The following is a 27,667-nucleotide window of genomic DNA, read 5'->3' on the forward strand; positions in this document are numbered from 1 at the left end:
TGGTACTTAGTCCCTTTCCTCAGGGAGTTTATTTGGTTGATGAGAGCCACGTGCTCTATGTTAAGTCTTAAAAAATCGGGGAGTTGATTAAGTTCTAATACTTCATTATACTAATAATGTTAATTATTTTTAGTCATTTAGTAATGCATAGTTTAAATAATAATGCTAACTAGTATAAATACTAATAATGCACATAGCGTATTTGGAACAAAGTTTAAGCACTTTGTCCTTTTTCTCTACATTGGCTTTATTTTTTTATTTTATTTTATTTTTTTTGCGGTACGTGGGCCTCTCACTGTTGTGGCCTCTCCCGTTGCAGAGCACAGGCTCCGGACGCGCAGGCTCAGCGGCCATGGCTCACGGGCCCAGCCGCTCCGCGGCATGTGGGATCTTCCCGGACCGGGCACGAACCCGCGTCCCCCGCATCGGCAGGCGGACTCTCAACCACTGCGCCACCAGGGAAGCCCAGCTTTATTTTTTAGAGCGCTTCACAAGCTGTAGAGAATGGGTGAGGCAGGGCAAGGGTGGAAGCAGCCCAGTGTGAAGACTGTGCAGTACTGAGTTGTGACGGACCCAAGTTAGGCTGGTAACAGAGGCAGTGGTGAGAATATTAAAAGACTGTACTCAAGGCTCAAAATTTTATAAAATAAATACATTTTTTACTGTTTCACCAAGAATATTCCTAAGGGAGACTGGCATCTTTTTTTAAAAAAAAAAAAGGAAAGCACATGGTGGGGAAGAATACAACAACTAATAGTATAATTTGGTGCCAAGGCCTTGATTCTTGCCAAGACACCAACAGTCTTACCCGCTATTGCTTTTGTGCCATCAATGCAAATGTCAACACAGTGAACTTATACTGAATATTTTAATGCGCTATTTCCAGTAACCAGGCTTCATCCTTTTCTCCTTTGGCTGCAGATCCTAATTATCTCATGGCTAACGAACGCATGAACCTGATGAACATGGCCAAGCTGAGTATCAAGGGCTTGATTGAATCTGCTCTGAACCTAGGGAGAACTCTGGACTCTGACTACGCACCGCTCCAGCAGTTCTTTGTGGTGATGGAGCACTGCCTGAAACACGGCTTGAAAGGTAGACCGTGGCCTCCAAATACAAATGTGCACACACCTGTTTCCTAGCAATACATGCTCCAGAAGAGAAGCATTCCTGGTGGAGCCAAAGAATAAGAGTCTTTTTCTTTTGTTTTTTTGCGGTACGCGGGCCTCTCACTGTTTTGGCCTCTCCCGCTGCGGAGCACAGGCTCCGGTTGTGCAGGCCCAGTGGCCATGGCTCTGGGAAGCCCAGGGAAGCCCAACTGTGAGCTTTTGAGGACAGGACCTGGTCTTGTTCACCTTGGCTTCTTTTCCTCCTCCTGCTCCAATCTTTGATAACCTGTTCTTGGATTACATATTCTTTTCCCCTGGACTGTTTTCTTCACTAATACCACACGGCTTTAAGCATGATATTGTTAAAATATTTTATCGTTATTATACAGCTAGTCCATAAATTCTTCCTGGAAGAGGAAGGACCGAGTCTTGGAAAGTAGGGGATTTTTGATTTTTATGAAATGTTATCTATTATGAAAGCATGAATAATTTTAGAACTGTCTGATAACCTGGGATTAATTCCCGGAAAAGCGCACTGAATAGATGGGAGAGGGTATGTGTGTGTTGAGAGTGTGTTTATGTTGTGAAAAATGTTAAAATATTGCTTTGTTTTTATCGCCTTAGCTAAGAAAACTTTTCTTGGACAAAATAAATCCTTCTGGGGCCCTCTAGAACTGGTAGAAAAGCTTGTTCCAGAAGCTGCAGAGATAACAGCAAGTGTTAAAGACCTTCCAGGACTTAAGTAAGTTTAAGGTTCAATTCTGTGTGTCAGGGAAAACATTCTTTTTAACTACCTCCTTTAGGAATGAGACTAAAGACAACGGTGATCATAATAATTTATTTCATGACAGTCCAGAATGCAAAATGCTGTTATGAATAAGTGATGTTACGAGAGAACTGGTAGCATAGAATAATGAGAAGTGTGAGGGATAATTATTCTTAATCTAAGAAAGGTTGTCTTCATGTTAAAATACCAAATGTTCTCTTTTTTTTAAAAACACTTGTGGGTATCAGCTAGTGAGTCTCAAGAAGTTAGATCTAGGGAGGTGGCGTGTTGGACTTAAGACAAACAATGTGTTTGATGAGAACCAAGATTAAAACAGTTGTCAAGTGAGCCTCAGGATCTGACACCCGGAACCTCCTTGGGACTTGAAAAAGAGTGGTAATCACCTTCCCAAATAGATTGGTCTAATTGTAATCAAGTAGAGGTCTAAGTGGCCTGTGTCCTGATTATTGTTATTCGGGTCCTTACATGATCCTCACTAAATTTATGAGGATTTACCAAAACTAGTCTGATGGAGCATTTTCAGTTTGGCCTTCCAGAGGTCTTATCTTCAAATCATAGTCTCAGTCAGTAATTAATTCCTCACGAGAGCATTTGTCCCAAACACACCCCTGGCTCCCACTGGCCCACACAGAAGTCCTCCCACAGGAGTGTGGTGGCAGAGGCTGTGAGGGGCACGTCCTGTGCACCTTACACTGGGGGGGCCCGTTAGCGGGAGTAAATGGACCTGTCCCACTGTGGCCTCTAGCTCTGCTACTTTTAGTTGGTTTCTATGTTTTTGTAGGACACCAGTAGGCAGAGGAAGAGCCTGGCTTCGTTTGGCATTGATGCAAAAGAAACTTTCAGAGTATATGAAAGCTCTGATCAATAAAAAGGAACTTCTCAGGTATGAAGATCTTCTCGTTGAGCTTCCTTCTTTTTCTCCCCATGTTCTATATCATATGAGGCTGAAGCATATAAATTTATCATTTTGGGGGGTCAGAAACATTCGATTCACGACAATTTCACGTAGCTCAGCTAATACCTTCTCCCACATCACACACACACATACGCAAGAACAGATGTTTTTACATTAAGTGTGTTCACACTGTCTCTGTGGCATATGTATGGTCCTTTGCAGGACAGGTCAAAACTTAACAGGGAAGGCTTTTGACACCTTAGCATATACCCAGGCTCACTAAGACAGGAAGTTGACGTGTAACATTAAATTCAAATACAGCACACAAAAAAATTTCCAGTTGGGTCATAGGTACAAATGGGAATGAGAAAACAATAAAGCTTTTAGAAGAAACATAAAGTAGACAAAAATTTCTTAAACACAAAAAGTTCTACCTGTAAAGGAGAAAATGGCTAAATTGGTTACATTAAAATGAAGAACTTCTGTCCGTCAAAAGTCACTCTTGAGATTAAGAGTGAGAGGTAACCGATAACTCTAAAGGAGATATTTGCAATACATAATACATATATTCAACAAATTATGCATACTCATGGTGTATAAAGAACTCCATCAGTCCAAAAAGAAAAAGGCAGACGAGCAAAGACAGAATTGGGTAAAGGACTTGAACAAGCCTCTCACAGAAGAAGAAAATTGAAATGGCCAGTAAAAATATTAAAAGATACCTAACTTCATTAGCCATGTTGTAAATTCAAGTTAAAACAAGAGTGTGATAACCTCACACAACCACCAGAATGGGTAAAATGAAAAAGACAGGTCATCGCAGGTGTTGGTGAGGATGTGAAGTTACTTCAATGTCCTGCTGATAAGTGAATTGGTATAGAAATTTAAGAAAACTGTTTGTCATCCTCTAGTAAAGCTGATCATGAGCATTCCTTGTGATCGAGGATTCTGCTTCTAGTTGTTATATCCAATAAAAAATGCATAGTTATATCCAACAAAAGACATGAACAAGAATGTTCATAGTTATTACAATGTTTGTACCAGCCCCAAATGTTTGTAATAGACCCCAAGTATCTATTCACAGTAGAATGGGTAGGTAAATTATGGTATACTCATACAATGAAATACCATATAGCAGCTACACACAGCCATATGGATTAATCTCACAAGTGTAATGTTGGGCAAATGAAACCAGACATGAAAAATACATTCTGCATTATTCCGTTTATATAAAGTTCAGAAACGTACACAATTTATCTTTCATGATAGAAGTCAGGAAAGAGCTACCATTGGCAGGGTAGGGGTAGTAAATGCGGAGTAGAAGGGAGCACAAGGTGGCTTTGGAGGTTCTGATGATGTACTGATTTTTAATATAGTGCTGGTTACATAGGTGTGTTCTCTGTGTGAAAACTCATTCCACTGTATTGTATGATTTGTGTACTTTTTAATATATACTTTATAGGTCATTAATATTTACTAAAAGAAATTCAAGTGTAGCAGACTGCCTCTGAGAAATATTGTAAGAAGAATAAGTAATCGAGAATTTAAAGACATGGCTGAATTTTTCAAGATCCTAGTTTTTACAAAAAATTGCACTGCAGATCCTAACATGGAGCATTGTTTTAATGTTGCTGCAGCTGCGTGTGCCATTGATTGCTGTTTTCTTGCCTAAGAAAATTAAACAAATCAGGGGAAAGAAGAACAGTAACCATTCTGGAGAGCTTATTTATTTCCACAAGGGGAAGGCTCAACTTTCCAAGGATCAAGCCTTAAAGTGGTGTAGGGTCTAGTGTTCAAGCTGTAGGCGGCTACAAATTTATATGATTCAATTGGGGTCTGAAGAATTAGCTCTTCATCCAGCAGAGCACTAGAGTAAATGCATTCAGTCTTACGAACTAGACGGAACACTTTTTTTTTTTTTTTTTTGCGGTATGCGGGCCTCTCGCTGTTGCGGCCTCTCCCGTTGCGGAGCACAGGCTCACGCGCAGGCTCAGCAGCCATGGCTCACGGGCCCAGCCGCTCCGCGGCACATGGGATCTTCCCGGACCGGGGCACGAACCCGTGTCCCCTGCATTGGCAGGTGGACTCTCAACCACTGCGCCACCAGGGAAGCCCGGGAACACTTTTTAATACATATTTTCACTTACTTGGACTCAGCACTTTCACACCCTAGGTATGTCTAACAGAAATGCATGTGTATATGTACCCAAACCCATGTGCAGTAGTGTTCAGCAAAGCACTGTAGCCTGCACAACTGAAACAGCAAATAGAATGAATCCATTGTGGTATATCCCTACCATGGAATACTGTCCAGAGGTGAAAGTGAATGAACTACTATTGCATACAACAATATAGTATATGTATTACTAAATCACTTTGCTGTATACCTGAAACTAACATAACATTGTAAGTCAACTATACTCCAATATAAAATAAAACAATTTTAAATATATATAAAATTAAATTTAAAAAATAAAGCGGATCAGGAAAAAGGCAATTTTTTAAAAACAAAATAATCGGTTTTTTTAAGACGCATGAAAGATTGAAAAATTATCCCCTGGTGCGTTACAAATACAGATATGTGGCAGAAGCATGAATGCTCACTTCAGTGAAAATACCATTCTAATCACTTTTCTTTCAGCTGGACTGTCTATTATCTAGAGTCTGTTCATATCCCTATTATCTAAAATAAAGTATCCAAGTAATCCTTGTTTTTACTTTTTTGCTGTTATTATAGATGACCATATTTAACCAAGAGGCAAGTGCTTTTCTCCTTGTCTCATGGTTACATCATTGGATTCTTGAGGTTTTATTACAGTAGACTGTTTCATGGATTTCTCTTACAGTGAATTCTATGAACCCAATGCCCTTATGATGGAAGAAGAGGGAGCCATAATTGCTGGTCTGTTGGTGGGTCTGAATGTCATTGATGCCAATTTCTGTATGAAAGGAGAAGATTTGGACTCTCAGGTATGAGGAAGATACTTGGTTACCTAGTGTGTCACTCTGAGTTCTGTTATCTCAGAATTTGGATTGATCAGATTATACCAACCAAATTAGGGGAACTTCTATGAGTCATAAATAGGATTTTCTTTATTTTTGATGTGAATATAAAAAAATCTGTTTGTTTTTCCTTCCAGCTTGGCTTATTTATGCATAATGAATGTTTTTCAAATTCTTGTCTTAACTGTGATCCCTGTTAAAAATATTTTGCACAGGGTAAAATATATATATATATGCTGTGTGCTGTGTGGTTCAGCAGCAAACATATGTATATGTGTTTGCCGTAGCATCTTATGGAAAAACCCAAACAAACTTTTTGGCCAACCTAATATATGTACACACATATAAGCCAAAATATATACACAGGGGTTTAGTAGCAGAATATTTTAAATAAGCAAGAGAGAAAGAAATGTTAAACCTTAATTTATATTAAGTATTCAGTTGACTTTCTTAGCCATGTCCTACTGACTTAATCTTGGTTCTTTATTTACAACCCTTGCCAATTCTTTTTTTTTTTTTAAGGAGGAGCATTTTTTTTTTTAAGTTACCTTTTCCAACTTTTTTTTTCTTCTCTTTTGTTGGCTACGTTGGGTCTTCGTTGCTGCGCACGGGCTTTCTCTAGCTGTGGCGAGCAGGGGCTACTCTTCGTTGCAGTGTACGGGCTTCTCATTGCTGTCGCTTCTCTTGTTGTGGAGCGTGGGATCTAGGCGCGTGGGCTTCAGTAGTTGCAGCACACAGGCTCAGTAGTTGTGGCTTACAGGCTGTAGAGCACAGGCTCAGAAGTTGTGACACACAGGCTTAGTTGCTCCGCGGCATGTGGGATCTTCCCGGACCAGGAATCGAACCCGTGTCCCCTGAATTGGCAGGCGGATTCTTAACCACTGCGCCACCAGGGAAGTCCCGTCAATTTTTTTTTTTTAACATCTTTATTGGGGTATAATTGCTTTACAACCGGCAATTCTTGATTATAATAAAACATTAAATTTTTATTAAAAATTTCTAGTAGTTGTCATGACCGTAATACTATTCTGAGTACCTAAAAAGAGACATTGTGTTATGCCTTGGGAAAAGTATCTAATTTTATATTGAATTCTGAACATTCTCTCTGTAGGTTGGAGTTATAGATTTTTCAATGTATCTCAAGGATGGGAACAGCAGTAAAGGTAGTGAAGGGTATGTACAAAGAAAATTAGTTTTCTTTTTTCTTTAATGTTCTTTGATAGTATTTAAAGTTTACAACAGTACTGCTTTAACAGATGTGCTGAAAGAATTTCTGATGAGATAGCTTTAATAGAATCTTGTCAAAAATATCTGACAATTATGCCTGCTAAACCCTAAAAGGGATTTTAGTTAAGTAGATTTTCCTACTATGTGGCTCAGGGGCAAACAAAATAAAAATTTTTATAAAAGGAATCAAATGCTTCATCTCTTAAAAGTAATGTTTGGAAACATGGTTTTCTTGACCAGAAGGATTGCATTGTCGGTTTGCTTAAAATTTGCACTATTACCTGTGCATCATGGGATTATGTAAAATGCTAATGTTAGGGGGAGCTGAGTGTATGGGAACTGGGCACTACTTTTACAACTTCTGTAAATCTAAAATAATTTCAAAATTTAAAGTTTTAAAAATATTCATATGGTACTTGGAAATTAGCGATCAGAAACTCACCTTTTACCTTTATAAATTTAGCAGTTGAAAGCATAATTAGTCTGAAGTTTTTAACCTTAGGCATTGAGCTAAGATTATATTGCTTGTCCTTTTAGTAGTCATAGAGGTATGTGGCCTTGAATTTTGTTTTTCAGTTGAAAAGTCTGTCTGTTTAACTTTCACCTATTCTAGATTATCTGGTCCCAGAAGTGAACCTTCTTTTTCCACACTTAATTTACTCATGTAATAATAAACACCTGATCTTTGTGAAAGCCTTTTATACCATTCACTTTGAAGCCAAACAGCAGTTAAAGGCAAATAAATATATAGCCTTTGAGAACAATAATTATTTCACCCAAATAAGCTTAATTCAATTCCTATGACAAATGGAAAATTGTTATGATAAATAATACTAACAAAGCTAAAATAAAAATCTGTCAGTTGTGAGAAGAAACTTTTTATTCTTTAAATGCCTCTAATAGATTGTACATTATACCTATAACCTAAGTTATTAAGATATATAAGCTATAGCAAGAGCTTTATTAATATGCAGGGGTGGTTTCCATTTTAAACCTCCAAGTCTCTTGTTGATATGCCAAGGGGATTATACATCAGGTCTGTCTTCTGATACAGTGTGTCTGTGCCATAATTTCCTTTCTATGTTTTATGAAAAGATTAGGGGTGGGGCATCTTGGTATTTCTAATATTATTTACTTTTTTTCTATTTTTTTTTTTTTTCCCTCAGAGATGGCCAGATTACTGCAATTCTGGATCAGAAGAACTATGTAGAAGAACTCAACAGACATCTGAAGTAAAGAATGAATAAATACTATTACTTTACTGGGGGTTTTGGTGTGGGGGAAGGGAAAGGTAAACTGATGAGCAGTTAGGATAAATTCAGACAATACTCAACAAATATATATAGAATTACTGCTTACCAGGCACTGAGCTAGACACTGGATATGTGGCATTTAAGTGTGCGGTGAGCTTTAATGAAAAGCAATATAAAATCAGTATGTAATTAGAATTTTAGTGATTATGTAAATATATTCAGTTAAGAACTCTTAAGTTTGTGACATAGTTGAAATTGGAGGTCTTCTTGGTTCGGTAGATCCAGCCACATATTTCAGGACTAAATCTTGGGTAAAGCACTCATCACTTTAGTACCTTTAATTGTATCTCGTTGGTCCCTTGCACTTCTCATCCACTGGATTGATAGTATTAATTTACCCTTTTTCCACCATCACTACCATTAATTTACCAAGTACTCACCAAGTATTTTTCATGACCAGGTTATAAAACAATCTCTTCTTTCCTGAGGAGAGCTATCCAAAATTTATTGGTATTCTCAAGTGTACTGATGGTCTAAAAACTGTTGAATAATTCAGAAGAATTAATATACCCATTAATTACCTTATTTATAGTTCTCTTATGAAAGATAATCATTTTAATTTAAGTAAGACCTAAAATGTGACTATACCAGTATCCATATAAATTATAGTCTTGGTTCCATCTAGAAAATTCAAGAACAATTTAAGTACATTTTCTCTGGGGACTGAGTACTAATAATGAACTGACAGTAAACTGTGGAGATGTTAACCTAGCAAAGATGTGGTTACAGTTGACAAATACAAATATGACCCTATTATTTACTCTTTCAATGCCTCCATTTCTTTATCTATAATAACAACCCCCTACCTAGCACATGGGGTTGTTGAAAGGAGTAATGAAATAATGCAAGTAAAATCAGAAGAGTGCTTGGTGTATGGCAAGCACATCATAATTCATGTAGCCCATTATTATTATTACTATTACTATTATTATTATTTAAGTAAACAAAGTTTACTGTGTTTACCTGTGGAGCAGGTAAGACACACATCACCTTCTAAGCTGTCTTAGAGCCTACAAGTCTGTCAAGAATTATGGACAGTAAACAATGAAAGTATAATGAGTATTTTAAAAGAAAGTACAGGATATTGCTCTGTTTATCAAAAGAGACTATATTATGTTTTTTCTTCTCTTGATAGTGCTACTGTAAACAACCTTCAGGCAAAAGTGGATGCGTTAGAAAAATCCAACACTAAACTGACAGAGGAGGTAAGTGTTTTTGAAGTTTTCTGATTTACTTATAGAATTTAGTAGAGTGTATTAGTGGAAAATAATTTCTCTGGAGCCTGGAAATAAAGGACTTGACTTTTCAGATAATATCTACTATAGGACTCCTTGTTCTGACCAGGAATGGCCAGCTGGCTTATCTGAGGGGTCTCAGTTATCCAGTTGGAATATGAAGTCATAGAACCTGGGCTGATCAAATATTTTGCTTTCTTTTGTGAATGTTTTGTCTGGGCTAGCCTAGAGTTAATGTTTAGCAGGTAGCGTGATATTCATCATTTATTCATTCATCAAACAATTTGGGTACTACGTATGGGCCAGAGCTAGACAAAGATTTATATCTGCCAGGCATTGATTTATGTGTGCCAGATTGGCAAGTTCCTGCCTTCAAGGGTTTTATTTTCTCCTTGGGGTGATGGGGTAGATGACATAAAGAACACAGGTCAGGAGACCAGTACTAATAATGAACTAACAGTAAACTGTGGGGATGTTAGCCTAGCAAAGATGTGGTTGCAGTTGACAATGAAATAACAAATATGACCCTATTATTTACTCTTTCATTGCCTCCATTTCTTTATCTATAATAATAACTCCATACCTAGCACATGGGGTTGTTGAAAGGAGTAATGAAGTAATGCAAGTAAAATCAGTTAGAAGAGTGCTTGGTATAGCAGTTTACATGTCATGTGCTCCTGAGCAAGTAAGTCACTTGACCTCCAAGAGGCCCAGTTCCCTAACTGGCAAATTAGAGTGTTTCCCCTTTTAGCTCACAATTACCCTGAAGATCAAGTAAGAATATACATGTGAAAACTCTTAGAAAAGTCCCTAAAATTAGAATGGAAAAATAACCTCATATTTTACTTCTGATTAATTTTTTTTCCCCGAACTTACCAACGGCTAAGCGACATATTTTTTTCTTCAGTAGCATTAGACGTTTCTATGAGAAACCTTAAATAAAATTTTTTAGGTGGCAAAGACTTTATCTTCCCTTTCTCAAATTATAACTATCCTATTACATACAGTGAGAAAAATTTGGTTAAGTACAACAACATAGATGGACCTGGAAGGTATTGTGCTTAGTGAAATAAATCTGAGAGAGAAAGACAAATACTGTATCTTATTTAAATGTGGAATCTAAAAAATGAAACAAACAAATGAATATAAAACAAAACAGAAACAGACTCACAGATATAGAGAAAAAACTAGTGGTTAACAGTGGGGAGGGGCAAGATAGGGGTAGGGGATTAAGAGGTACAAATTATTATGTATAAAATAAATAAGCTACAAGAATATATTGTATAGTATAGGGAATATAGCCAATATTTTATAATAACTTTAAGGTTATAATATATAAAAGTATATAATCTACATATTTTATATATAGATTTTATATATATAAAGTATAATCTATAAAAATATTGAATCACTATGTTGTACACCTGAAACTAATATAATATTGTAAATCGTCTATACTTCAAAAAAAATTTTTGGTCTAAAATAAGCAAGTTAAAGCACTAGTCAGGAAACGCTATCTAATCAGATTTTTTTCGGAAGGAAAAAATCATTGTTCATTGTTATGACTTTAAAACACCTTCCATATTACTCAGTTCTGGGGGCTTTATTTTTGGATGTAGATTCTTAAATTATATTAAAACTTTAATTTATTGATATGACCCTTAGAATTTTATGCCACAAGGCTTTGGAAACATTCTGCAGAGCAGTTTTCTACTGTGATTCTACTGCTGTTATATTGAGGCAGTGTGGCATATTAATTAAGCCTGCTCTCCAGAGCTAGACTTGAATTTGTGTCCCAGGTCTGGCGCTTGCTAGCTTTCTGATCCTGGGCCAGTTACTTGAGCTCCTGTTCTTTGGTTTACTTATCTGTAGAATGGGGATAAGAAGAAGAAGAAGAAGAAGATTTTTGTACAAATTAAATGATTTAATGCATAAGGGACTAGACTAGTGCCTGACACATCATAAGCACTCAGTAAATATAAATTTTATTCCCTCAGTCACAGGACTTGTGTTCTTGGCCTAAACTTATCTTACCAACAATATTAATTTATTCGTTTACTTATTTATCTTACCAGTAAGATTTATTTTCTTAAAGCTTTGAACTTTTAGAGATAGGAAAGCACTGTGTGTAGACTTTATAAAGAGCAGACAAGGCTAATAAGTTCTGCCCTCTCTCATTTCCATCTATTTTGGATTTAAAGGGACCAGTAAAAAACAAAACAAAACAAAAAAGGCCTCTTTTCCCCTCCTGAGTTCTGAACCAATATGACAAAATGAGAAGAAATGAGCAGATGAAGGTAAATAAACATCCACTTTATGTTGGTAAAGCTGACTTAGAAAGTGCACTTGGATCTGCAGTCGTCACTTGTAATATTTTCTCTGATGATGAGACCTTGGAAGAAGCAGTCCGAGGTGCGCTTGGATCTAGAGAGCAGACCCGTCTGCCCAGAGTTACTTCTTTACGCATTTTAGGCCCACAGAGCAGAGAGAGAAATGGGCTGCCATACCTGCCTCTAGAAAGCTTGCCTGAGCTTGGCTCCTCTGTACTTACATAGTAGAACAGGAACCAAGCAGAGATGACGAAAAGGGAGACTAGCCTGGCTGAGAGGAGTCTGCTCAGTTCCTTTCCTAGCCTCCTTCAGGCACCTTCCCACTCTCTGTGGGAACTGAGCTCAGTAGGTACAGAGGAGAGCGTTTCCACCATACTCTTCCCTCCAGTGGAATAGGGTTATAAACATTTCCCCTAGAGATACACTGCCAATAACATTACCTTGTCTTTGTAGGTGCTGAAAAGAAAAATCTCTTTAATGCTTAATGGCATCTTTTAGAGTGAGAACTTTGGAATCCATTCCTTACTCTCTTAAAAATTATATGTAGGGACTTCCCTGGTGGTCCAGTGGTAAAGAATCCACCTTACAATGCAGGGAATGCGGGTTTGATCCCTGACCAGGGATCTAAGATCCCACATGCCGTGGGACAGCTAAGCCCGCGTGCCTCAACTAGTGCCCACGTGCCGCAGAAACTACAGAGCCCACACGCTCTGGAGCCTGGGTGCCACTACTAAAGAAGAGAAACCCACACACTACAACAAAGAGCCCGCACGCCACAATGAAAGATCCCGCATGCCACAAGTAAGACCCAACGCAGCCTACAATAAACTAAATACATAAATAAATAATAAATAAATCTTTAAAAAGAAAGTTGAACATTTAAAAAAAAATTATCTGTTAAAGGTTTTATGGAGGGTTTGTAAGATGGGTCCCAAGGCATGAGGTGACCTCTTATACATTTTAGAAATAGTTTTTTTTCAGGAGACCTTCAAGATGGTGGAGGAGTAAGATGTGGAGATCACCTCCCTCCCCACAAATACATCAGAAATACATCTATATGTGGAACAACTCCTACAGAACACCTACCGAATGCTGGCAGAAGACCTCAGACTTACCAAAACCCATGTGGCTGACAGGGTCTTGGTGCTCCGGCCAGGTGTCAGGCCTGTGCCTCTGAGGCAGGAGAGCCAAGTTCAGGACATTATCCACCAGAGACCTCCCAGCTCCATGTAATATCAAACGGCGAAAGCTCTCCCAGAGATCTCCATCTCAACGCTAAGACCCAGCTCCACTCAACAACCAGCAAGCTACAGTGCTGGACACCCTAAGCCAAACAACTAGCAAGACAGGAACACAACCTCACCATTAGCAGAGAGGCTGCCTAAAATCATAGTAAGGTCACAGACACCCCAAAACACACCAACAGACACAGTCCTGCCCACCAGAAAGACAAGATCCAGCCTCATCCACCAGAACACAGGCACTAGTCCCCTCCTCCAGGAAGCCTACACAACCCACTGAACCAACCTCACCCACTGGGGGCAGACACCAAAAACAATGGGAAGTACGAACCTGCAGCCTGTGAAAAGGAGACCCCAAACACAGTAAGTTAAGCAAAATAAGAAGACAGAGAAACACACAGCAGATGAAGGAACAAGGAAAAAACCCACCAGACGAAATAAATGCAGAGAAAATAGGCATGCTACCTGAAAAAGAACTCACAGTAATGATAGTAAAGGTGATCCAAAATCTTGGAAATAGAATGAAGAAAATACAAGAAACGTTTAACAAGGACCTAGAAGAACTAAAGAGCAAACAAACTGGTGAACAGCACAGTAAGTGAAATTTAAAATTCTCTAGAAAGAATCAAAAGTAGAATAACTGAGGCAGAAGAACCGATAAGTGACCTGGAAGATAAAATAGTGGAAATAACTACTGCAGAACAGAATAAAGAAAAAAGAATGAAAAGAATTGAGGACAGTCTTAGAGACCTCCGGGACAACATTAAACGCACCAACATTCGAATTACAGGGGTCCCAGAAGAAGAAGAGAAGAAGAAAATATGTGAAGAGATTATAGTTGAAAACTTCCCTAATATGGGAAAGGAAATAAGTTTAGGAAGCGCAGAGAGTCCCATACAGTATAAATCCAAGGAGAAACATGCCAAGACACATATTAATCAAACTATCAAAAATTAAATACAAAGAACAAATATTAAAAGCAGCAAGGGAAAAACAACAAATAACATACAGGGGAATCCCCATAAGGTTAACAGCAGATCTTTCAGCAGAAACTCTGCAAGCCAGAAGGGAGTAGCAAGACATATTTAAAGTGATGAAAGGGAAGAACCTACAAACAAGATTACTCTACCCAGCAAGGATCTCATTCAGATTCAGTGGAGAAATTAAAATCTTTACAGACAAGCAAAAGCTAAGAGAATTCAGCACCACCAAACCAGCTTTACAACAAATGCTAAAGGAACTTCTCTAGGCAGGAAACACAAGAGAAGGAAAAGACCTACAATAGCAAACCCCAAATAATTAAGAAAGTGGTAATAGGAACATACATATCAATAATTACCTTAAATGTAAATGGATTAAATGCTCCCACCAAAAGACAGACTGGCTGAATGGATACAAAAACAAGATCCATATATGTCGTGTCTACAGGAAACCCACTTCAGACCTAGGGACACATACAGACTGAAAGTGAGGGGATGGAAAAAGATATTCCATGCAAATGGAAATCAAAAGAAAGCTGGGGTAGCAATTCTCATGTCAGACAAAATAGACTTTAAAATAAAGACTGTTACAAGAGACAAGCATAATGATCAAGGGATCAATCCAAGAAGAAGATATAACAACTGTAAATATTTATGCACCCAAAATAGGAGGACCTCAATATATAAGACAAATGCTATCAGCCATAAAGGGGGAAATCAACAGTAACAGTCACAGTCATAGTAGGGGACTTTAACACCCCGCTTTCACCAATGGACAGATCATCCAAAATGAAAATAAATAAGGAAACGCAAGCTTTAAATGGTACATTAAACAAGATGGCCTTAATTGATATTTGTAGGACATTCCACCCAAAAACAACAGAATACACTTTCTTCTCAAGTGCTCATGAAACATTCTCCAGGATAGATCATATCTTGGGTCACAAATCAAGCCTTGGGAAATTTAAATTTAAGAAAATTGAAATTCTATCAAGTATCTTTTCCAACCACAATGCTATGAAGCTAGATATAAATTACAGGAAAAAATCTGTAAAAAATACAAACACATGGAGGCTAAACAATATACTACTTAATAAACAAGAGATCATTGAAGAAATCAAAGAGGAAATAAAAAATACCTAGAAACAAATGACAATGAAAACAAGATGACCCCAAACCTATGGGATGCCGCAAAAGCATTTCTAGGAGGGAAGTTTATAGCAATACAGTCCTACCTCAAGAAACAAGAAATGTCTCAAATAAACAACCTAACCTTACACCTAAATCAGTTAGAGAAAGAAGAAAAAAAAAAACCCCAAAGTTAGCAGAAGGAAAGAAATCATAAAGATCAGATCAGAAATAAATGAAAAAGAAATGAAGGAAACAGTAGCAAAGATCAATAAAACTAAAAGCTGGTTCTTTGAGAAGATAAACAAAATTGATAAACCATTAGCCAGACTCATCAAGAAAAAAAGGGAGAAGACTCAAATCAATAGAATTAGAAATGAAAAAGGAGAAGTAACAACTGACACCACAGAAATACAAAGGATCATGAGAGGTTACTACAGGCAACTATATGCCAATAAAGTGGACAACCTGGAAGAAGTGCACAAATTCTTAGAAAAGCACAACCTTCGAAGACTGAACCAGGACGAAATAGAAAATATAAACAGACCAGTCAACAAGCACTGAAATTGAGACTGTGATTAAAAATCTTCCACCAAACAAAAGCCCAGGAACAGATGGCTTCACAGCCGAATTCTATCAAACATTTAGAGAAGAGCTAACAGCTATCCTTCTCAAAATCTTCCAAAATATAGCAGAGGTTGGAACGCTCCCAAACTCATTCTACAAGGCCACCATCACCCTGATACCAAAACCAGGCAAAGATGTCACAAAGAAGGAAAACTACAGGCCAATATCACTGATGAACAGAGATGCAAAAATCCTCAACAAAATACTAGCAAACAGAATCCAAGAGCACATTAAAAGGAATCATACACCATGATCAAGTGGGGTTTATTCCAGGAATGCAAGGATTCTGCAGTATACGCAAATCAATCAGTGTGATAAACCATATTAACAAATTGAAGGATAAAACCCATATGATCATCTCAAAAGATGCAGAAAAAGCTTTCAACAAAATTCAACACCAATTTATGACAAAAACCCTCCAGAAAGTAGGCATAGAGGGAACTAACTTACCTCAACATAATAAAGGCCATATATGACAGACTCACAGCCAACATCATTCTCAGTGGTGAAAAACTGAAACCATTTCCTCTAAGATCAGGAACAAGACAATGTTGTCCACTCTCACCACTATTATTCAACATAGTTTTGGAAGTTTTAGCCACAGCAATCAGAGAAGAAAAGAAATAAAAGGAATCCAAATCAGAAAAGAAGTAAAGCTGTCACTGTTTGCAGATGACATGACACTATACATAGAGAATCCTAAAGATTATGCTACCAGAAAACTACTAGAGCTAATCAATGAATTTGGTAAAGTAGCAGGATACAAAATTAATGCACAGAAATCTCTTGCATTCCTATACACTAATGATGAAAAATCTGAAAGAGAAATTAAAGAAACACTCCCATTTACCACTGCAACAAAAAGAATAAAATACCTAGGAATAAACCTACCTAAGGAGACAAAAGACCTGTATGCAGAAAACTATAAGACACTGATGAAAGAAATTAAAGATGATACAAACAGATGGAGAGATATACCATGTTCTTGGATTGGAAGAGTCAACATTGTGAAAATGACTATACAACCCAAAGCAATCTACAGAGTCAATGCAATCCCTATCAAACTACCAATGGCATTTTTCACAGAACTAGAACAAAAAATTTCACAATTTGTATGGAAACACAAAAGACCCCAAATAGCCAAAGCAGCCTTGAGATAGAAAAACGGAGCTGGAGGAATCAGGCTCCCGGACTTCAGACTATACGACAGTGCTACAGTAATCAAGACGGTATGGTACTGGCACAAAAATGGAAATATAGATCAATGGAACTGGAGAGAAAGCCCAGAGATAAACCCACCCACATATGGTCACCTTACTTTTGATAAAGGAGGTAAGAATATACAATGGAGAAAAGACAGCCTCTTCAATAAGTGGTGCTGGGAAAACTGGACAGCTACATGTAAAAGAATGAAATTAGAACACTCCCTAGCACCACACACAAAACTAAACTCAAAATGGATTAAAGACCTAAATGTAAGGCCAGACAGACTATGAATCTATAAAACTCTTAGAGGAAAACATAGGCAGAACACTCTGTGACGTACATCACAGTAAGATCCATTTTGACCCACCTCCTAGAGAAATGGAAATAAAAACAAAAATAAACAAATGAGACCTAATGAAACTTAAAAGCTTTTGCACAGCAAAGGAAACCATAAACGAGATGAGAAGACAGCCCTCAGAATGGGAGAAAATATTTGCAAATGAAGCAACTGGCAAAGGATCAATCTCTAAAATATACAAGCAGCTCATGCAGCTCAATATCTAAAAAAACAAGCAACCGAATCCAAAAATGGGCAGAAGACCTAGGTAGACATTTCTCCAAAGAAGATATACAGATTGCCAACAAACACATGAAAAGATGCTCAACATCACTAATCATTAGAGAAATGAATATCAAAACTACAAGGAGGTATCACCCTCACACCAGTCAAAATGGCCATCCTCAAAAAATCTACAAAGAATAAAGGCTAGAGAGGGTGTGGAGAAAAGGGAACCCTCTTGCACTGTTGGTGGGAATGTAAGTTGATACAGCCATTATGGAGAACAGTATGGAGGTTCCTTAAAAAACTGAAATTAGAACTACCATACAACCCAGCAATCCCACTCCTGTGCATATACCCTGAGAAAACCATAATTCAGAAAGAGTCATGTACCACAATGTTCATTGCAGCTCTATTTACAATAGCCAGGATATGGAAGCAACCTAAGTGTCCATCGACAGATGAATGCATAAAGAAGATGTGGCCTGTATATACAATGGAATATTACTCAGCCATAAAAAGAAACGAAATTGAGTTATTTGTAGTGAGGTGGATGGACCTAGAGACTGTCATACAGAGTGAAGTAAGTCAGAAAGAGAAAAATAAATACCGCATGCTAACACATATATATGGAATCAAAAAAAAAAAAGGTTCTGAAGAACCTAGGGGCAGGACAGGAATAAAGACGCAGTCGTAGAGAATGGACTTGAGGACACAGGGAGGGGGAAGGGTAAGCTGGGAGGAAGTGAGAGAGTGACATGGACTTATATACACTACGAAATGTAAAATAGATGGCTAGTGGGAAGCGGCTGCGAAGCACAGGGAGATCAACTCGGTGCTTTGTGACCATCTAGAGCGGTGGCATAGGGAGGGGGGAGGAAGACGCAAGAAGGAGGAGATATGGGAATATATTTATATGTATAGCTGATTCACTTTGTTTTAAAGCAGAAACTAACACACCGTAAAGCAATTATACTCCAATAAAGATGTTAAAAAAAAAAGAAATAGGTTTTTTAAATTTTTTTTTCGCTGCGATGGGTGTTCATTGCTGTGTACGGGCTTTCTCTAGTTGTGGCTACTCTTCGTTGTGGTGCATGGGCTTCTCATTGCAGTGGCTTCTCTTGTTGTGGAGCACGGGCTCTAGGCGAGTGGGCTTAAGTAGTTGTGGCTCGTGGGCTCTAGAGTGCAGGCTTAGTAGTTATGGCGCACAGGCTTAGTTGCTCTGCAGCATGTGGTCTCTTCCTGGACCAGGGCTCGAACCCATGTCCTCTGCATTGGCAGGCGGATTCTCAACCACTGTGCCAGCAGGGAAGTCCAGAAATAGATTTTATAACTAAATATAATTACAAGTTATCCATGAGGAGACCCTTGAGGTAAATAATTGTAAGATAACATTGTGGTACTGAAAAAATGTTTACACTAAAAGCAGTAATAGGAGATATTTTTTATTTTTATCTTTAAAGACATTTTTCCTAAGTTCCCTATAAGAACATTTTTATGGGGCTATAGATAGCTTTCTTTCCTTCTAAGAATAGCTAAGCCTGAAAATCATGTCCTAGCAGATCATGAATTATCTTATCCTGTGTTTAGTGAAAGAAAGATAACGATTATTTTTAAAATTTTATCAACAGCTTGCAGTTGCAAACAACAGGATTATTACCCTGCAAGAAGATATGGAACGAGTTAAAGAGGAAAGCTCCTACATATTGGAATCTAATCGGAAGGTTAATCTTACTGGATTTATGAAATATTCCCAGAGAGCATGTCATGTGTCATGGCGGGGGGGGGGGGGGGGGGGCTGCCTCCAGAGGACCACTTGGTAGCTGTGAGCATTTGCATATGTTAAGTGCACCGTTTTCACTGAGGCTCCAGGCACAATTGAGTGAATGGCAAAGGTTATGGGAGGGGCTATGTCCCTTCTCCTACAAACACTGCTTGGCTTCACCGCCACCCACATCTGTTTAGAGACTTCAATAAACAGTCTAATTGGACGTCTTGTTTTTACATACTAATGATTTGTACTATATTTAAGTGTTCTACTATATTAAATATACCATTATTTTTAGACCATGTTACTGTTTTGTAAAAAGTGTTTATCTGATATCACTGGGAAAGAGTTACCATATAAATGAATTTTCTAGATAACTCAATCCCTTAAAGTATAGGGTTGGTTCCATAACATCTTATGGAAAAGCCCAATCGACCTTTATGGCCAACCCAATACCAAACTTTTTATATATGTCTAAACAGATATTTTGCAAACCTTTTGTATATTGTACAGTTCTAAGCTTTCTTAAGTGGAGGATGTAATTGAACACATTTAGCCCTTTATGATGACTGAATATCATAATTATCAACATTGGCAATTCTGTACTGAGTTATAACGGTGCTACTTTGGTGGGGGTCGGCTATTGAAGTTGATAGAGCTTCTAGCTTCTGAGCTTAAATATTCCCAGATTACTGTGGGTGGTTTTTTCTGCCTTTTATTTCACTGGCATCTATTGCTTCTTACTGCTGTTAGCATTACTCTCTCTAGAAAGGTCTCCCTACTTATTCTAATGCTTCTAACCTGCTGTGACCTAGGAATCCAGAAATCCAGTTATTAACATTGTTCTTAAAGAGTAAGCACCTAGGCTCTGAGTGGGGACCGACATGAGTAATATGTTTGCCTTTAATGCATGGACTTTGTAAAAACAACTGTGACTACTCAGCATTTTCTGATGAGCTACTCATGTTTAGCTCTGATCTCTCTGTATGGGTGGAGACACCAGATGTGAGATCTCTGGAGTAGGACTACATTCCTGTTTGAACGTTTGGCCCAATTTATCATTTACAGTAAATGCTATTTTGTTTTCAGAGGCTGATTTTTAAGACTTCTACCACTTGGTTTGGTAAACTATCTTAGGACTTTAAACAAAATGGAAAGAAACTCCCAATTTGGCTTAAGAATACTTACCAAACTTCTTCAGTTTCTTTGTTGTCTTCGTTCATTATCATACATGTTTAGGTATGATCATTTCCCTTACTAAATAGCAGTGCTAGTGTCCACAAACTGTATAAATTCTTTAAATCCTTAAATATGTACTATTTTATTTATCTTTTCAAGGGCCCTAAGCCAGACAGAACTTCAGAAGGGCAAGCACTGAGTGAAGCAAGGAAGCACTTAAAGGAGGAGACACAACTACGACTGGTAAACTTTGCTTAGGTCCTAATAGTTCAGGAACACATTAAAACCCCTACCTAGGGGTTTTACCTCACAGATCAAGGAATATCAGTAGTGTTCTAGCAAATTTTATGGATCGTATGAAATAGTTTCTCATTCTTTTAACCCATATTCCCTACAGTGCTTCCTCAGTCCTTTTTCTGAGCATTCTCAACAGCCAATGGAATTTTACCTATTTTAATTTTTAACTTATTTTTGCTTTTATAGTTTGTGTTGCAAAAACATTAGGTATATAGAACCTACTTTTTTCTTTTCTTAATTAATTAATTTACTTATTTATTTTTGGCTGTGTTGGGTCTTCATTGCTGTGCGTGGGCTTTCTCTAGTTGCTGCGAGCAGGGGCTACTCTTCGTGGCGGTGCTCAGGCTCTAGGTGCATGGGCTTCAGTAGTTGTGGCACACGGGCTTAGTTGCAGAACCTACATTTTTAAACTATGCTATCTCCCCTCCTCACCCCGGCAAAGATATGTCTCCTTGGATTGGGCAGCTCCTCTTCTCCTTAAGAATCATTAATTTAGAATTGTATGCTTTTATTTTTAGTTGTTATTTCTGAATTTATTCTTGTTCTTATACATAAACAGAAAAATGTACATCAGTATTAGTCTTAAGATATTTTTAGAAATTAAAAAATATATATATACACATATAAAAGAATGTGTAATAAGGACTAATACTCCTATAATAGATTTTATCCAAATATTAGTATATTAAATACACCCGTGGTATTAGTACATTAACTCTTCCTGTAATTTAGATAGTATGACGACCAAATAATCCCCCTCCAATAATGTCTCTAACAGCAGGGAGAAGCCTAAAAATAAGGGGTGATCTGATTTGTAGTTTGTTATAACAGTGTGTAGAACAGAATTTCAGGTTATTTTATAATGTTACTTTAACACTGTTATTTAACATCCTTGAAATATTTATCATTTTCCTTCTATGTGTTTGTGGATTTGATCTCAAAATACTTTCCATAAGGAAGGTCCTAGAAATAATGTATGTCAGCATTTTAAGAAGCAGTCTGATTTGTCTTCGTTCATGCTAACCATGTACAGAAGAGTGCCTCAGTTAAGTGGCAAGTGAAAAAATTTTACATAAAATTTTCCACATTCTCGTACCACATTAAGATAAATGTTCATTAAAAGAGAAAGAAACCAAGCAAGTAGGCAAGGTTCTGAATGTGCCCTGGGCACAGCCTGGATGCAGAAGAACCTCGGGTCTTTGTACCCCTGATCATCCAAATAATGTTGCAGTAATAATGGTTGAAACAAAGATACATCTCATGATAAATGAATAGAAAAATTCAGTTAGCCGCTATATTTAAAATAGATAACCAACATGGACCTACTGTATAGCACAGGGAACACTGCTCAATATTCTGTAATAACCTAAATGGGAGAAGAATTTGAAAAAGGATAACGTGTATACGTATAACTGAATCACTTTGCTGTACACCTGAAACCAACACAACACTGTTAATCAACTATACTCCAATATGAAATAAAAAATTTTTTAAAAACTCAGTTAGCCATATTGACCATTGCCTGTAACTGAGCTGTTACCTTGGGGACCCAAAGTATCTTTTGGGTTCCTTGGGCTCTTGAAAATGTCAGTAGCCTCCAAATGAAGAGAATTCCAACTGCTTCATTTTGTGCTGGCTGCTGTAACACTTAATATATATTTCTATAATAAGATGTGACATCAATTGTCTGTTCTAATATCTAATGAAGTGACTCAAGTATTTTAGACACATTAGATAGCACTATGTTTGGCCTACGGAGTTTTTCAGATTCGTAAATTATTGAGTAAATGGTACTGTAATTATCCTAATTATTATTCTTTTTGTTAATGTCTCTGTATTGAATGATAGCTTATAGCTGTTTTGCCAGACTTTATACCTGAGAGTTTTGGTCTACCTTGTCCTGTGGAATTTTGTGATTTGCACTTAGTTGAGGAAAGAGAGAATAAGTAATTTGTTTTCCTTTCGGGGCAGGATGTTGAAAAAGAACTGGAAATCCAGATCAGCATGAGACAGGAGATGGAACTGGCTATGAAGATGCTGGAGAAGGATGTCTGTGAGAAGCAGGATGCCCTGGTGTCTCTGCGGCAGCAGCTGGATGATCTCAGGGCTCTTAAGCATGAACTTGCCTTTAAGTTGCAGGTAGGCTCACTGGCTCTCTAAAATCCCAGGGCTTCCCTCTGCCCCTCTTCTTCTCTAGAATCACACTTTAAATAGAAGAAGAAAGGGTCACATCTCATTTTGAGGCTAGCTACCAATAAACCACTTTAGGAATCGGTCTATCCTAGGATCCTGTATTGCTGTTCTGGAAAGTCATGGCCACTTTTTACATTGTAACTGGGCAAGAGGGTCTTTTTTATCCTATAAAATAATTTCTACTCTCCAGCCTAACTTGCCAACTGAGTTATATAGATAAATTGATGTACTTTCCAATGTTGATTTTTGAGACAAAACTACATATAACAATACTAATCTTAAATGTTGCTTCTTGCTTTTTCTACACTTGGTAATTAACTGATATGCAAATACATGAGCATTTCTATTTCTCTAGTTCCCGCTTACCATTAGGTTCAAAAGGTATGTGTGATTTGTTTCAGGATTTTATGTTATATGCAAACATAAACATCACTCATAATTCTTTTCCATAACAGAGTTCAGACTTAGGAGTAAAACAGAAAAGTGAACTAAACAGTCGCTTGGAAGAGAAGACTAATCAGATGGCTGCTACCATTAAACAACTTGAACAAAGGTAAAAGTGCTGTTTCTTTAGTGAAACACTTAGGGCGTTCAGTCCTGGACGTGAAGAGAATGCGCTATGCATTTGGCAGAGAGTATGTGGGAATCTCCAAGCTTAACACCAGGCATGCAAGTAGAAAGCAAGCCAGTTAAATTTTGTGTTTTTTAAAGATGTCACTAAAAACCATTTTAGTGTCATGTGTTAGAGGAGGGATACTTACAAGGATGAAAGGACTTTTAAATCTGTTTGTGATTCTGTTACTGTTCATCACTCAGGTCTTTGAAGACTTTGGTGCTAGGTGATGGAGGGGTACTGAGGGCCCTTCTAATAACTGTAACCCCTTTCCCTCCTCCCTCATCTCCTTTTTCTCTCTGCTTTCTCCTGAATAGTTCTATAGCTTCTACTGTCACATCCCGCCCACACTTCTTAGATCTGTCGGTCTCCCGCTCTGTCCTCAATCTGGAGACCAGTCTTGCATTTTCATCCCCTGACCAGTTACTTCCCACCAGTACCTACAATTCAATCTGCCCAGAGTACATCTTCTCCCTATGCTACTCTTTTCTCTTTCTGTCTGAAGCCACCATGTTCTTCCTGATGACTCAGCTGCCAAGAGAAATGGCTAAGGCTTGAAGATTGAATGAGCCAGGGCACCCATGGTCATTAAGCGTTGCCAGCCTGTGTTGCTACCTGTTAACACCCACTGATCACCCTTCTTGCACCTAAGCAAAACTAAACTACTTACTAGACATGCCTCCCATTTTCCCCATCCATGTCTTGCCTAATAGTTTCACCAATTAGAAATGCCCTTTGTCTTCCCACTTCCTTGTTCTTCAGATACATTTTTTATGTTCAGGCTTCAATGCCACCTACCCAAAGCTTCCTCTAACACTCCTTCCCAGCTAAAAGTAAACTGCGAATTTGTACTAATTGGAATTCCCATAGCCTTATATCCATACCTATCTATACTGCTTATAGCACTTCTGACTTTGTCCTACCTTATAAACCTTTATATACGTATCTTCTGATGAGAGTCTGAGTTCCTTGACATTAGTTAACTAATCCTTTAAGTTCCCTTGTTGGATCTGTCACAGTGCCTTGAGTGTCCAAGGCATTCATTTAGTAAGTGCATGGATGAAAGGGTGAATGGATGGCTTCTTTTATTCAGATGGCTCTTGACCAGGGTGGGTCCTGAACAGCACTGCATATTACTGTTGAATCAAAAGTTAATTGCAAATTAATAAATAAGCTTGAAAACTCTGGTTTGGCTGATTTGAAATGAAAAAGTATCAGTCTATCTCGGAAGTTATCTAAGTGCTTGCTCATAGCAGTTATATGTTTATGATTTAAGAAATCAATTTTAGTGTTCATAAATTGTGTTTTTGAAATGTATCAGATTATTTTTCAGTGGATTTTTGGCTTGGCATTTAAAGCAGACAGAACTAAAATAATGACTTACCTCTTCAAGTATTATTAAGCTGACTTGTTCTCTTGCTATTTTTGTCTTTCCTATTTATTCATTTTCTCATTCCCCTTTCATTCCCATTTTTATTTGTATTGTATTAATATAGTGAGAAGGATTTGGTGAAACAGGCAAAGACCTTAAATAGTGCAGCAAATAAACTGATCCCAAAACATCATTAGGCATTTTACAGCTGGTCACCTCGCAAGTTGGATACCACAGCTTAATTGTAAAAGGAAGAAATCTGAAAGTTATTGCATTTATGCTCTGATTCTATATAAAATGTCACCAAACATTGAATTTGCTGGACTTTTTAAAAAAAAACGTTTGATATATATAGGCTGTGTTTTCTTCTTTATTTTCTCCCCAGAGTTAGAAAATTGAGTATAAGTTCTCAATTAAATACCAAATAAACTTTGAGAAATTACTTGAGTTGACCAATAAATAAACACACCATTAAAAAACATCCTAGGGAATTGAAGCTCTGTACATATATGACTGATACCTTTACAGTCCAGTCCCCAACAATACCAGTTTCTAGGTGCGATGTCTGTGTCATTGAGCCTGTTCTGCCGTTGCGATGTAATGAACTAGAGGTGACTGCCACATGGTCTTGGACTCTTCTAAAGTAGTTCTGTGTCTCTTAGGCCATGACCCCTTTTCACTTTTGTCATCTAGGTTTAATCCCCAAGCCAAGGATAAGTACTTAGTATTCCACTACAGTTCTACTCTCAGTAACCAAGATTGCTTGCAACTATTTTGCCTTAGTGACTTTGGTGGGGGGCAGTAGGGTGAGGGCGGGGAACAGCATCCTTACATTTCTTTAAAGTCATAGAGATAAAGTTAGTGATTAGGTAACTTATGATAACATAATAATGTGGAAGCTTGGGAAAACCCTCCTAATATTTGTCATCTTCTACCTCTGCCATTTTCCTGCAATTCCACTTCCTATTTAGGTAGCTCAGAGAGAACCATTTTAATAAAAGCACATCTCTTCTATTAAAAAAAAAAATATGCTACACGTTTTTCACATCTATCCTGCTTTTCCTTTCGGAGTAAAGACAACAAGGCACAGACATGAGTGATGGTTTCCTGCCTCTTGTTCCTTGCTGGCAACGTTTACTTAAGAGTTTCTGTTACTTTTTGTTCAGATGGGAATTTGCTTAAGTTTCTAGGAGAATAACAATCTATTAGAAAACCATTTCAGAGTAGGAAATAGACAAATGATAAACTTATATTCATTATTATTATTTAGTCTAAAAATAAAGGTTCCCAGTAGGTATTCATAAACAATAATCAGCAGGGCTTCTTTTTCTAAGTGACCACAGATCTGACCATTCCTAGGCATTACATTGTAATAATCCTATAAATACTTTGATTTTTTTTAAAAATGACTTTTGATTGGGGGGAACAGGTGTTAGTTACATAAGCCTTTATTCCTTCAAAAAGTCTTGGGAAAATTTTTGTTTTTCTGTTTTTTCTCATTCTAGTAGATTTGCAGCATTTCAGCTGCTTAAGTGGGGACAAAGATAACCCCTTTGCTCCCAGCTCTTTAAATTCTTTACTGTCTTCTTGGAAAAAAACAGAATTAAGAGAGTAAGATAGATTTCATGTGTGTTTTTATAGGTCCTTGCAGACTTGAACCAAGGTCAAGTCAAAGAAAATATGACCAACTTCATGGAAGAGCCTGTACTTTTGAACTTAGTTTCTCTCTTATAATTTTGCACCTCTTCTTACCTTCATCAGCCTTTTGTGGTGATGAGGTGCCTTTTCTATGAGCATTTGGAAGGAGTGCTCAAACACCAAAATAAAACATTTTAAAGACTATACATAGTAGCATAGTAGCATGCTCCCAAATTCTATTACAGAGAGCCCCAGATATTTCACCTTAGAACATGCTTCTTTATAGGTGCAAAGTTATAGGATATTTGGAAGAAAACATTCACAATCTTCCAGAGAATATGGTCAGGAATCTTATGCAGGCCCAGTGCTGAATCGTTTGTCCACTTAGTCACACACCAGTTGGTAGAAATGGAAAAGGAAAGAGATAGCGAAAGGCTTTTCATTATGTTAAAAACCCGAAGCCTGGGTAAAGGTTGATGTATAGTGTCCAGTGATTTAATATAATTTGTGGTTTAGGGAAGGGACCAGGAAAATGTTCTAGTTCCACATATAAGAAGGTAGTTGCCCATTTGCAAGTTCCAGTGAGTATAAAACAGAAATATAAAGTACCAAACCTATTAGGAAATAAAAACAAAAAAGTGGATTTAACTTTAATTACTATGTACTTGAGGTTGGCTTTGGATATGGATTTTCTAAAAAGTGATGTTTTATTGTTTATCATCTAATGGCTGTAAACTGTAGTACTAGAATAAAAAAAAAATGGAAAATCAACTATTCCTCTGCCTGGTTCACCTTCATCTTGCTTTTTTTAAAGAATTTGTTTCTTCTCCATCTTTTCTCCCCCCATAATTTCTTCCCACGTCCTACAAAGTTTATTTTCCTCTCTCTGTCTCTTCATGCCCTTGGGTTGTTTTATTTTGTGTTTTGAACTTGGTCGTCCTCCCCACCATGGCTTGTGTTTTTTATC

At 37.6% G+C, this 27,667-nt stretch overlaps 1 protein-coding gene across 10 annotated transcripts in view; it reads left to right on the top strand.

Moving 5' to 3' along the window:
• RUFY3 (RUN and FYVE domain containing 3) overlaps positions 1-27,667 on the top strand; it is an 84,311-nt gene that overhangs the window by 46,724 nt on the left and 9,920 nt on the right. For 6 of the 10 annotated variants that reach the window (XR_012332024.1, XM_033857121.2, XM_019932678.3 and 3 more), the window contains exons 2-12: positions 922-1,095; positions 1,734-1,851; positions 2,678-2,779; positions 5,638-5,761; positions 6,906-6,967; positions 8,188-8,253; positions 9,470-9,539; positions 19,272-19,364; positions 20,747-20,830; positions 22,856-23,023; positions 23,533-23,630. Coding sequence is in view for 9 of the 10 variants with exons in the window: in XM_033857121.2 (XP_033713012.1) it covers positions 922-1,095; positions 1,734-1,851; positions 2,678-2,779; positions 5,638-5,761; positions 6,906-6,967; positions 8,188-8,253; positions 9,470-9,539; positions 19,272-19,364; positions 20,747-20,830; positions 22,856-23,023; positions 23,533-23,630 (1,159 nt within the window). In the remaining variant the exon portion in view is untranslated. Of the gene's footprint in view, positions 1-921; positions 1,096-1,733; positions 1,852-2,677; positions 2,780-5,637; positions 5,762-6,905; positions 6,968-8,187; positions 8,254-9,469; positions 9,540-19,271; positions 19,365-20,746; positions 20,831-22,855; positions 23,024-23,532; positions 23,631-25,186; position 27,667 lie in introns of those variants that run through there. The other 4 variants (XM_019932680.3, XM_019932681.3, XM_019932675.3 and 1 more) reach the window with 3 other exon arrangements.

The sequence above is a fragment of the Tursiops truncatus genome, chromosome 5 (genome assembly GCF_011762595.2).
Source record: "Tursiops truncatus isolate mTurTru1 chromosome 5, mTurTru1.mat.Y, whole genome shotgun sequence".
Taxonomy (NCBI): Eukaryota; Metazoa; Chordata; class Mammalia; order Artiodactyla; family Delphinidae; genus Tursiops; species Tursiops truncatus.